This window comes from Clytia hemisphaerica, unplaced genomic scaffold (assembly GCF_902728285.1).
Source record: "Clytia hemisphaerica strain Z4C2 unplaced genomic scaffold, Clytia hemisphaerica genome assembly, whole genome shotgun sequence".
NCBI classification, from domain to species: domain Eukaryota; kingdom Metazoa; phylum Cnidaria; class Hydrozoa; order Leptothecata; family Clytiidae; genus Clytia; species Clytia hemisphaerica.
This window is the reverse complement of record NW_027103671.1, coordinates 413,851-426,019: the sequence shown is the minus strand read 5'-3', so window position 1 is coordinate 426,019 and position 12,169 is coordinate 413,851. Positions and strand designations below refer to the sequence as shown.

The 12,169-nt window shown below is 36.3% G+C and overlaps 1 protein-coding gene across 1 annotated transcript in view; it reads right to left on the bottom strand.

Moving 5' to 3' along the window:
• Positions 1-12,169, bottom strand: part of LOC136803362 (uncharacterized) — a 102,323-nt gene that overhangs the window by 65,583 nt on the left and 24,571 nt on the right. The window contains exons 13-16 of the mRNA XM_067060087.1: positions 11,019-11,102; positions 10,169-10,297; positions 6,220-6,366; positions 3,709-3,768 (exon numbers count right to left, since the gene is read on the bottom strand). Coding sequence (XP_066916188.1) covers positions 3,709-3,768; positions 6,220-6,366; positions 10,169-10,297; positions 11,019-11,102 — 420 coding nt within the window. The remainder of the gene's footprint in view (positions 1-3,708; positions 3,769-6,219; positions 6,367-10,168; positions 10,298-11,018; positions 11,103-12,169) is intronic.

Below are 12,169 nucleotides of genomic sequence, written 5' to 3'. Positions count from 1 at the left end.
AGCTTCTCGTGGGGGGGGGGGGGGTTGGAGGAGCTCTCAGGCTTGTTTTACATAATTTTAAATCAACTTATCAAATGTTTCACATTTTGTACATTATTCAACATATTTAGTCTACTCTGTTTCAGTGCATCTCTTACATCTGTTAACCCACTTATTAAAGCTATCTAGCTAAGCTCTATTGGCTGACCTTCCAGCCTCGGCTGGTTTATTTTTCTTTTAAAAAGATGATGTTTGATGCTGAAGTTTATATTTTCATCTTTATTTTTTGAATTTTTTTTGAATTATTTTTCTTAAAAATTATAATTCTCTAGAATTATCTTTCCAATGGTATTTAATTTGTTAAAACTGAAGCATTTGGTTAAAAATGGAGAATTAGTAGTGCACAAGCAAATGGACACTACCTTGTCACATAAATGATTCAGTATAAGTTATTGACAAAATTGAAACTAAACACGGTTAAATCAACACTTATAATTACGGCCCTAATTGGGATAAGCTCAAAGTCATTAAGGCTTCAAAGGCCAAAATGTTAAAGAACAAGTTAAAAGGCTTTGTGGACTCAAAAACACCCTTTTTCTTAGGAGTATGGTCAAAATTACTCACTAAATGGTAAATAACAGAACATTTTTAGGCTCAAAACTCAAAAAGTTAAGAACATGCGAAGGCTTCAAAAATTTTTTGAATATTCTTACAAAAAAAACGTGCAGTGGAGGATTATAAGGGCTAGCCTAAACAAGAATTTTTCAATTCGTGTAACATATTCCTGTATTAAGAAGGATTTCGAAAGTAGTTACATGGTTACAAAGTTACATAATTAGTTACATAGGCAACGCATTAATTGTGGAAATAGCTTAATTATAGTATAACTATCCATTTACTTCTCACAAATTCATTTCAGTTTCCTATTTTCCGCTCTAAGGTCAAAGATGACAAAATATTGCACCATCAAAAAAGCAATGACCTTTAAAAACTTGGCAAAGTTTCGAAGTTCAAAGTTTCGAAGTTTAAAGTCTTTTCCAATTTTAAGTTTTGTTTTTCTAGCTGAGGGACCTCAGAAAGGCCCTTTTAGCGTCCGGTCATCAGACGCTGTCCCTCCTGGAATCACTAAAACTTCATTAAAAACAGCCTTTTTAGCGGAAAAAAACACAAGAAAAAGTGCCCTTTTTGACCACCAACGGATGCTGCCCTGCCTTTCTAAAATATAGCCTGAAAGAACATTTTGCTTTATTTTTGGTACATGGGTATTTTAAAGCCTCCTTATTTTTTCCTTAAAGTTGCTGTAGCCTCTAGAAAGTAACTCGTTGGAGTCAAAAGACCCTGTTTTTTGCTGTGTTTTCACTTGGAAGCTGTTTCCGTCATAAGACCAGCTTGTACAAAAATACCTAGATAGCAATCAATCTTTCTTTATGGTAGCGAACATCATATCTTTACATACAGCGGTTGCTCCGATTTTAGCCCATATAATTCGCATGCGTAATTTATCGTTCTTTATACCGTTAACGGTTAAACAGCGTAAAGAACAAAGACTAATGAATACGTATGGTTAATTCTCGTTATTTGTCGTTATTTCTCAGAGGGTATTGGTTCATTACCAGATCAGGGTCAGGGTTAGACTCGGAAAGTCACAATCTTAGGGGCACTCGTACCCAGTGACTAAACCTAAAACCTGTTTTTTTTTCTTCGTTCTTTCATGCTTTTTTATGGCAGGCTTAAAATTGGAGCTAACACATTCGTTAAACGAATAATTTTTTTGATCATTTTTTGAATTAAATAAAAAAAACCTGTCTAACAGCCCCGATGAAGCTTCTTCCCAATTTTTCTGTGGAACCGTGACATAGGGGTTATAAAAAATTTGATTACATCCATCACTAGCAGAAGATTGGGTTCTCCCTTTTACGTCTTCATGATGATTATTACCATCTAGTGACCTGAAAACAATACACATAGCATATCGATGGGGCAAGAATTATTTTAGCAAATTCAGTCAGTGCCATTCCAATGTTAAAAATATTATTGCCAATAGTGATATTTATTTATCACGTAAAACATATCATTAGAAGGAAGCTATTACAAGACAAAAATGATGTGACGACCAGATTGGTTTAAAACAATTAACTGCTAGCTGTCCTGACCGATGTCAAAAAACGGTTTTCTTCAGATATTTTAGAAATTGTTTGTGATTGGTTAGTTTACAACCATGTCATTTTTTTGGCATACAATGATAAACAACGTGGCAGCATAGCTACCAAGAATTTTTAATTTGTGTAGGTGTGGCATGGAAACAAAGAAAGAAGCGTCTAAAATAAAAGATTAATGCTGTCAATCCTCTACTTATTTAAATTTGATTTAATACAACTTGTTCCGAGAGTGATATTTGAGTTCCTGAAAAAGGATCTGAAAAAGAGCCTTAGAGGAAAATCAGAATTTCAAGAGAGAAAATTAAAGTCAATGTTGTCTATGCAAGGATACCCGCAATGGAAATTCTAAAGAACTGAGAGCGATGACGATGTGACCTGACCTTTCGTCGTTAACAAAAAAGATTGAAAACACTCAAAAGTAAGAGTTCAAAGTAATTAGAAAGCACGTGCTAGAACGTGTGACCGCAATCGCATGACTGTTTCGACCGCGTGACAAAAGATAAGTAAGATAACACGGTCCTAACCGGCCATCGTTTCCGTTACTTTGACTCAATTGAAAGACGCATAATAATACCATGAGGATGACAAAAAAAGTTTAAATTAAAAAAAAAATTAAATTAAATGGTTTTTGCCTCTTTAAAGTAAGTAAAAGCAACAAAATGGTGACGGCGCAGGACGGCGTGTTCATTAAGGTTGCGATTATATCTCCGTTTTTAAATCGGGTTATATCAGGCAGATATCGAAGTTTTGTTATATCTTTATTATTTTCATTTGTTTTTCGATCCGACCGACCTCCGGTCTTGTTTTCCTATAAGATTTACAAAAGAAGGGGTTCTAGTTCTAGTTTCTCTTTAAACCAGATGAGATAGAGCATAGCTTTCTACATAAGAGGGCCCCCAGCAGACCCCTCTAAAATAAACGAGTCAAGCTCCTGAAGAAGGTCCAAAATTGGAAATTAAAGCTGGATAGTTACTTGTTCAAAGTATGAAGAGAACAATCAAATGAAGTCTCAGAATAAAGATATTAGACATCAAGTTTTACTGAGCAAAGGCCAGTGAATCTCCCTACGCATGCCACCTTAAAATTTACATTTAGACCGAAAGTGAGTTTAGCCCTTTTTCAGACAAAATGCACTATTTGAAAATAAATCAGGATAATTCGGACGATGCAAGACGTTTTGAAGGTAACATCAACTTAAGTTTTAAGGTTCTAAAGGTTACGAGTTATTGGAAAGGCTTAGCATTTGAGATATATGAGCCACTTTAATTTTACCTACTCGTCCGTAAAAGGGTCAAAATAAGGCTGCACACATCCCTCTGATTGTTTTGATATATGTTAATCGTGTATAAAATTACCGTTCAAGAGTTACCCCAGTGATTGTATTAACCTCTAGCCATTCAAATTTTTAATTTTAATTTAATCTCTCACATAAAACTTACTAACAAGCTAGTCAAGTTTCTAAAACTCAAAAATACAAAGACGGAGACGGGAATTTTCACACGTTGCGCATCCCCTATATCTAAACATATCAGAGAGGAGGCGCTCGGCCTACGGTCAAAGTAGGAAATACCTTGATCTTCATGATTTCCACAGATTGAGGTTGTTTGAACCAATGTTCCACTTCGCCATCCTGGAAAAAAAAATACATAAATGGGTGAATTACAGAAAAAATCATACAGTGTCCCGTCCGCAACAAGCACTTTTGAGGACCCATAACCTAACTTTGGCAAATGCAATTTCTAAGAACTTTACATTTCGTGAACTTTACTAAACAGCCTTCCTTGGAGTGTTATAGAATTTTTGTTACAGCCCCAATCTTGAGAAAAATGTTGCGGACGGGACAAAAAGTTTTTCACTCATAGCCAGTACATGTAAAGTCAAGAAAAAGAATACTGCTGCAAAAAGCATGTAGTTCCCTATAGTTCATTGGATTGAAACAGTTAGAACATTCAAGTTGTCTCAAAAAATTAGAAATTAAGACTTTTGTGCCGTTGCAGACGGGACAAATTTTTGGACATATTATTTTCACCAGTTAAAAAATTAAGAATACCTAGATTATTCAAAGGCAATAAATGTCTTTAGCGGAAGAAACCATTTAGTATGTCACAACAAAACAAAAATGGGGGTTCTCTAGTTCACAGATCTTGACTTGTAAGCATAAATGGTGCTTTTGTTGTGGACGGGACATTGTATGATTTTTCTGCAATTCACCCAAATATGACAGGAGTTCGATAAAAAAGCATCAAAATTCGTTAAATGAAACACTGAATTTTCCAAGAGAGTTGTGCAAATGGTGCAAAATCTACTAAAAAGTAGGACCTGCCTTGGTACACGCTTTTTTTTATAAGAATACACTTTATAAAGAATGTCCATGATGAAAATGGCCAAAAAATTAAGAATATGGTAAGAATATCACCATCATGCAATTTAGCAGCTGAACCTAAGAATGCTATTTCTAATGCATTTTAACCTGTAGATTGCCAATTTCGATCTTAAGCTAAGAATACTGTAAGAATATTTTTGGATGATTTTCGCCAAAAAGTTAAGAATATCCATGATGAAATGAAAAAACACCATTCTTATTAAAAAAAAAAGCGTGTATTAAATGTTATTTTCCCATATCATAAGCCTAATTATAAAACTAAATCAAATGTTACCGGGTGTTTTCGTACTTTTTTTTATTTTTGGCCTAAATAATGGCCATTTTTTAAAGTAAAGTAAGTAAAAGTCTGCGACTAGGGGGGGGGGAGTCGGTACTAAAATCCAAGACACATATGAGTACTAAAAGGTCTTTTGACGATTTTTGACATACCCCCACCTAATTTTTGAAAAAGGAATTTTAGTACACATTGAATAAATTTTTTTTTGACATTTTAGCATAGTGACCACCTAAATTAGGCTTATTTTGGAATTCGGTTTAGAGGATGGTGGTCTTTGGACAAATGCCAACTCTGGTTATTTAAGCTATCAATGAACCTGATCTATCTATTCTAGATAAAGACTCAGAAACAGTCAAGACACTTTTACTATGCTCTACTTTAGTTATTGCAAAAATTAATTGGTTTTTTCACCTCTAATTTACAGCTTGCTATTTCTTTTCTATCCAGTGACCCATGGTTCTTTACAAAAACAGAGCATTCAACTTCGAAAACATTTTTTATTCCATAGTAGATAAAAGTAGAACATTAAATACATCCCTGTTTCACAGCCCCGGTGGAACCTTTTTCCTCAGTGGGGATAAAAATTCCTATTGAAATGCTAATGGGGATAGAAATTCTATTGTTTCAAGGTTAAAAAACCCAGTGGGGTGGCTTTGGAGTGCAATTTTTTAACATGGAATTTCGAGTGGTGATGAAATAAAAGTTAATTTCCCAGTGGGGCTGGTATTCAAAGGGTATTTTCCCACCGGGATAAAATTTGGTGATTTTTAGTACTCATGTACTATAATGTTTCTCAAATTTCTTGAAGACCCCACCTAATTTGGGATTTTAGTACAATTTGTACTAAAATGCTTTAAAGCTTTTTTTGTAATACCACCGCGTCACTTAAAGTCATGATGTTTGAAATTTTAGTACCGACCCCCCCCCTACTGCGACCGCAGTCGGAGGCAACCCGAGGCTATCTACCCGAAGGTACGGGAGGGCGCCACTCTTTCTCTCTGGTTTGCTCCACTTACCCTTGATCTTTCTCTTAATTGCTGAGCATCAAGCAGAGATGTATCAAGTACCAATTTGGGAATCAATCTTTGATATGACCCAGCTGGGAATTGAACCCACAACCTTGCGAACCGTAACCGGATGCTCTACCTTCATGCTACGGTCGCTTTTTCCAAGAGCCTCCCCTTATGAAATTGTAGGGTAGGGTTAATGATCTCTAAGAGCCATCACGCAAAGACACCTAAAAGATACTGGACTGACTAAAAACAACCTTTACAACGTTCTTTAAGTATCTGGAAAGTTTTTAAACTTTTACCTTGTACCATTATTTACATCAATTCGATGAGCTCACGAAATTTGAGCCTTTTAAAAGATGAAGTGAATGCTCTACCAATAGCTGAGCTACCTTGGAAAAAAATACTTACCACTTTTCGTGCATAGATAGTACCACCCCGAGTGGCCACATACAAGATATTCATTCCATCTCCGTCACGTTGGTAGGAACACATATCGTTTACGCCTCGTCTTTTCTTACCCAATCGTGGAAATAACCGCTTCTCAAACAATTCACCCTAAAAAGAAAAATGGAAAATACAGACAGTTACGTTCGAGAACAGAAATATTTAGGATATGATTATTTTAGAAGATACAACCATCCCTCTTTAATTTGAGTCGATAATATTGGGATCTTTCTACGTCTTTAGCTAAAATGATAGTCCCTTCCGCTTGTAATGATTTGATAGAAGTCTCTCAGTAATCCATTTTCTTTTTTGAAGAAAACGTTAGCACAGGGTGTCAACTATAATTACCAATTTGACATTGTAGTTCGAGGCCGAGATTAAGGAATCGGTAATTCGGCCGTCCAGATAAAGGCCATTTCGTAAATAAACAGAGTTGAAGACGGTCTACCCCAGTGTTATGTTTCTCTTTTTCACTTTTCACTCCTGATTAGCGTTTGCCAAGCATAGTACGGAAAAGACGTAAAATACATCACAAATTACGGTTTGTTACAGGTAGCCAGCATTCCGTGTCGTTGGACATTTCGCCTAAGTCTCTGGGAGTCGCTGCGATTTGGCGTACAGCAATTTTAGTACTCCAATTAGTTTCGTTGCGTTATTTTTATAGCGTATCGTTTAATTCTTATTCCTCGAGACAGACCGACACTAAGTAAGATTTTACCCCAGACAATCTCGTTTTCAGTTCTCCTCCAGATTCCCTCTATTTGCCTTAGGAATTATGTGTCTTTCCCACCTCCGTTTGCGGATACCCTCTATTTCTTTCACATGTAAAGATCACTGGGATAATAAATTAGGAAAGGAAAGATGAGGTATTTCGAATCTATGATCGAGGAATAAAAGACGAAGGGGTTAATATGAAGATCTGTATTTACAAATGTTGACTTCCTTCAAATTCTGTCAAATTTTATACACCCACTGGGCGCGTTGAAATTGTGAAGTGAAAGAAAGAATCCCTTTTTAAGGAGTCGTGTGTTGTAAAAACAAATTTAGTCGCCGAGTATTATGTAAGTATTGGGTAAATTGTTGACAGAAAGAGAGGTCTTCTTTTAAATTTAAAGTTTAGGATCCCTGAAAAGCCGAAGGAATAAGTCAACTAAAGGCATTATGAAAAGATTTTTTTTACTACTAATAAGTCCCTTAGTGGAGGCCCAGCTTGACACCTAAGGCGTGTCTGAAAGACGGTTTTAGAGTAAACAAAATCAAGTCTCAACAGCTTGCTTGTATCGCATTATGGTAGCAATAATTTAATAATTTCAAAGCCAAAACAGGAAAATGCCATTGAATGAGCCTCAATTAGACGGGTAATAGGCATTCTTCGTCGAGACAAGATTTGATAAGACATTTGATTATTGTAAGAGAGAATAATTGGTTGGAGGTTGGATAATCCATTCGGACTAATTGCTCCGGCCTAGGAGCCTTAAATTCTCTCTCGTCCGACGACGCTCAAGACATTTTTTGTTTGTTTATCTAATCCGATGATCTATTCCGATTTAATAAAAACGGATTATCTGATTCCAATAATACTGTGATTTGATCGGTCGAAAGTATTTAAGAAAAAGATGGCTGCCGAAAGTGGACTAGCTGACTGTGTAGCAAATACTGGCAAATCTCAGTGAAAAATTGATCATTTTCATCATGATTTATGAGAAGTTTGATGCATACTGGCTCTTTAACAATGTGGAAAGACTTTGGAGAAATTTTGGCCATGAATCGTCAGCTGATCGAGTGCTTAAATCTTGCATATGGCTAAACAAAACCATAAAACTCTGCAGGTAACTTGACAGTGAAACTTTCAAGCACACATCCATTGGAATTTAAAAGAGAATACTAAAATTACAACATTACACTGCAAATTTGAAAACGATTTGAGTAGTTTTTGTGGTGTTATGTTTATGGCTGAAAATGATCCTGTTTTGTGTATTCATCATCATATTGTTAACCTGATTTAATAAAAACGGATTATCTGATTCCAATAATACTGTGATTTGATCGGCCGAAAGTATTTAAGAAAAAGATGGCTGCCGAAAGTGGACTAGCTGACTGTGTAGCAAATACTGGCAAATCTCAGTGAAAAATTGATCATTTTCATCATGATTTATGAGAAGTTTGATGCATACTGGCTCTTTAACAATGTGGAAAGACTTTGGAGAAATTTTGGTGTGAAGAAATTATATTTTTTGGACTTTGTCGTAATTTCATTGGCTGGGGCGACCATTCCTTTTGAAGATTTTTCAAACCCAAAACTGTTTTTTTCCAAATATACCACTATTTATTACATACACACTATTTTACCATTTTATTTGGTTTATCCTACTCTCCTCCAAGTATTATCCCAACAGAAAAAATAATGCTTAGCTAAAAGCCATGGCCTCTAATTTAGGCTATTTTTCTCCCCAAAATTTTATCCGGACAATCAAATCAACGGCGCATCATGGCTTCGCTATTGGCAAGTTTAGAAAAAAATAAATTTATAAGAACTTGGAAATATTCACTTCTGAGTGGGTGGGGGTGTTGTTGGTTCTTTAGGCAAGAAAGTGCATGTGTAATCACTTAGAAGAGCTAAACTTCCAGCTGGTTTATTTATTTGTTAAGATTATTTCTCATACTCGCTCTGCAATAGAATTATTACTTTGCTTTCTGATCTGTTATGATTAGTAGTTTGTGGGCAACGTTCTAACACAACTAACTCAACAAGCTCATCTTTCACATCTTTTAATCTCTTAAGCCGGAGCTTCCAGCGCAGCTGGTTTATTTACCCTTTTGAAAGGAATCGATCACTATTCCCAGCTGACACACAACGTTGTTTATACGTTCATCTAACGTTATATGGACGTAGTGAACGTTAAATAAACGTTGAAACAACGTTGCGTGCCAACTGGGTTTTTATTAGAGATGTGTACCACGTGCATTACTTACTTAAATCATGTTCTGGTTGTTGTGTGAGTATTCTCACGTTTAAAACACGGCCATGTTATGTAAGAGCACAGACTTCTGGAAATAATTCGCAGCGTTTTGCATGAGCTCAAATCACGCTCTAGCCCACTCTCTTTCAACTATGGGTACATTAACAAAATACGAATACCCTTGAGGTTAAATTCAATCCGTGATGGTCCAAATAATCTTTTATTCTGAGACATCTGCAAAAGCCCTGAAATTTATACAGTGAAGTCTCCATAACTCGAACATCACATTAACTCAAACAAGGTTCCTGGCCCCTTTAGGTGACAAAGAAAGCGAGTTTATGTATCGGAGGATATCGAGGACGACAGTAAGTGAAGTCGACGCAAAACAAAGTCAATAGTTGATGTACGGCTCTATATCACCTTTGCTCGTCTAAACAGACTATGGTATTTTGGTGCTTTTAACATCGTCGAGCAAAGTGGACGGCGACTTTGGAGAAATGTCAACTTTGCTTTATACCGTCTTCTTCGAATTATCTCCAATACATTCTCTAAAGTCTCTTTAACTCGGATCTTCCAAACTAAGATATTATTTTCTCGGTGCGTGTTTGAGCTTATGGAGACTGAGTACTGAGCAGTTTACTGAGCAAATCATACACACCGCGGCACTGGCGGGCCAGTCGGGCCTTGACCAGACCATATTTTTTCAAAGTAAAAAGAAAATTTACTAATCAAGCCAAATTTGTTTCATAACATTGAAACAAACCTGTTTTAGGCGATCTAGAAGGGCTAAAATCTTCACCCGTCGGTCACTATCACTTTCAAAGTGGAGCCGCGGCCCCTGAATCAGTCTTATCTTTTGGGGCTGACCCCCCCCCCCCCCGCTACAAGTCACGATGACTAGAAAGGTAAAAATAATAATAGATCGAAGAAAAGAAAGAAAGTTATAATGATACCTTTCGTTTGGATTTTGAGATTTTCTGTATGGTACCATCGAGAAATCCGACAAATAGGGAATCAAAGGCAGTATGCATTGAAAGACAACCACCACATGCTATTCGCATCTTCTCCAAGATGGTCCATTGCTAAAAAAATTGATATTCGTAAAGAAATGGCTAGGTAAAATTCAGGCTGGGACTTAAACTTTGTGTTGATTTGTTGTTATCTGACCGACCCTTAACGACCCAAAATATTTTCTTGAAGAAATTTATTAATTGTTTAATGCACATTTTTATCACTCTCAAATAATGAAATTTTAACCCGTTGATAAAGAAAAATTTCAGGAATGAACAAATCTTTTTCCCAACCGACAGACCCACCTCCAAAATTTAGTGACGGGTGATGGCAAACCGACAATTTTTAAGTCAAACCTCGGTCCAAAAAATCACCAAAATAATAATATTTTTTCTAGTCGAGGTAAAAATGATGATTAAAGAATTGAATATAAGAAAAATGGAAAATCTAACTATCATCATAAATAGAAATCATACAGACGACTCTGCCGACGCACGGAGTTACAAAAGCACCGGACGCAAAATGTTCAGTGTCAAATAAAGTGTCAAACTTTATTCCACTGGACAATCTAAACACTGGACAGGTCGTGAATCAGTCCGATGCATCCGGTACACGCGAAAACGCTGAAATGTAAAGAAAAAAGTCCGGTGCTTGTCCGGTGTTAAGAATTCGCGTAATGTGGGACACCGAACAGTTTTGTCCGGTGTAATTTAATACTTTTCACCGGACAAAAATACCGGGCAGTTCAGTGCGTCGGCATCAGGGTCGTTCATACAGTAACTTGTTCCTTACGTTTGATGGATTTTTCTGGTAAAAAGTGACCATGCCACTGGAACATCCTGTACATAACAAGAACCGATCGTCATATTGGTAAACCTGAAATGAAAGAAGCGAGTAAATTGGAAGAGATTCCAGATAAAGAAAAGAATTTAGTTTACAGGGTTTACTAATGTCCAAGGGACGAAAGTTAATTCTTCTGCAAATGAATTCCAGCTATTTTTACGCCAACAGTATCGTCGTTTGTAGTTCGCAAAAGCTGATAAATAAGCCGTAATAGACAATGCTATCCTTGAGTAAGGAATTTTCTAATCATCGGAAGCTTATTTTTCAGAGTAGGATTTCGTAACAAAAAAATATCCTACAAAAAAAAACAGCACGATCGCTCGCTAGAAAACCGGATCTGTGAACAATAAAAACGAGGATTCAAAAAGTTTTATTCACACAGGGATTATTATCAAAAAAGGAGATTCGTTTAGAGTCGATTGGAGCCGAGTTTTTATTTAGAAGAAATCGATTTACCTTTCGTCCCCCGAGAACTGTGGGTGTTCGTGAAAAACCAAACAACTGAAGTCTCCAAAAAAGGAAGAGAGGTTAAAAAATTGCGCGCTGAGATCAGACATTAGACCGTTTTTCTCTAAGGGATATTTTTGGGGGTTTATCCTTTTGCACACCACTTTATATGAAAATGATTGTAAACTCATCGTTCAAAGACATCGTATTGAAGTACTTGGTATATGAATCCTTTTTATTTGGAAAAAAACAATGGTGAATATTATTAGAATACTTTTTGGAGAAAAATTCAACCATATTTGTATTTAAGTCTGAGGCAAAATTAAGGGGAATTTTGATGGTTAATTTTGGACGGTGGAAAATGGTGGTGATGGGGTATCAATTCTTTGCTAAGGAAACGCGAACATACAACACTAAGCGGTTGACAACGGCTATACCAACCCTTGGTACATTCCTAAGTTTGACCTTTTTGAAACGTGAAAAAGACTTTTGTTCCCTTAACTCATCTCTTTAGAATAGGGCGAAGTGCTTGCAATATTGAAGTTCAGAGTTATGATATTACATATCTGACATCACATATCTTTCAAACCACATCAAGGATTTTGCAGTATGAAGCCCGAATCCAAGCGCCCGTTTTCGGGGATCGTCGGGTT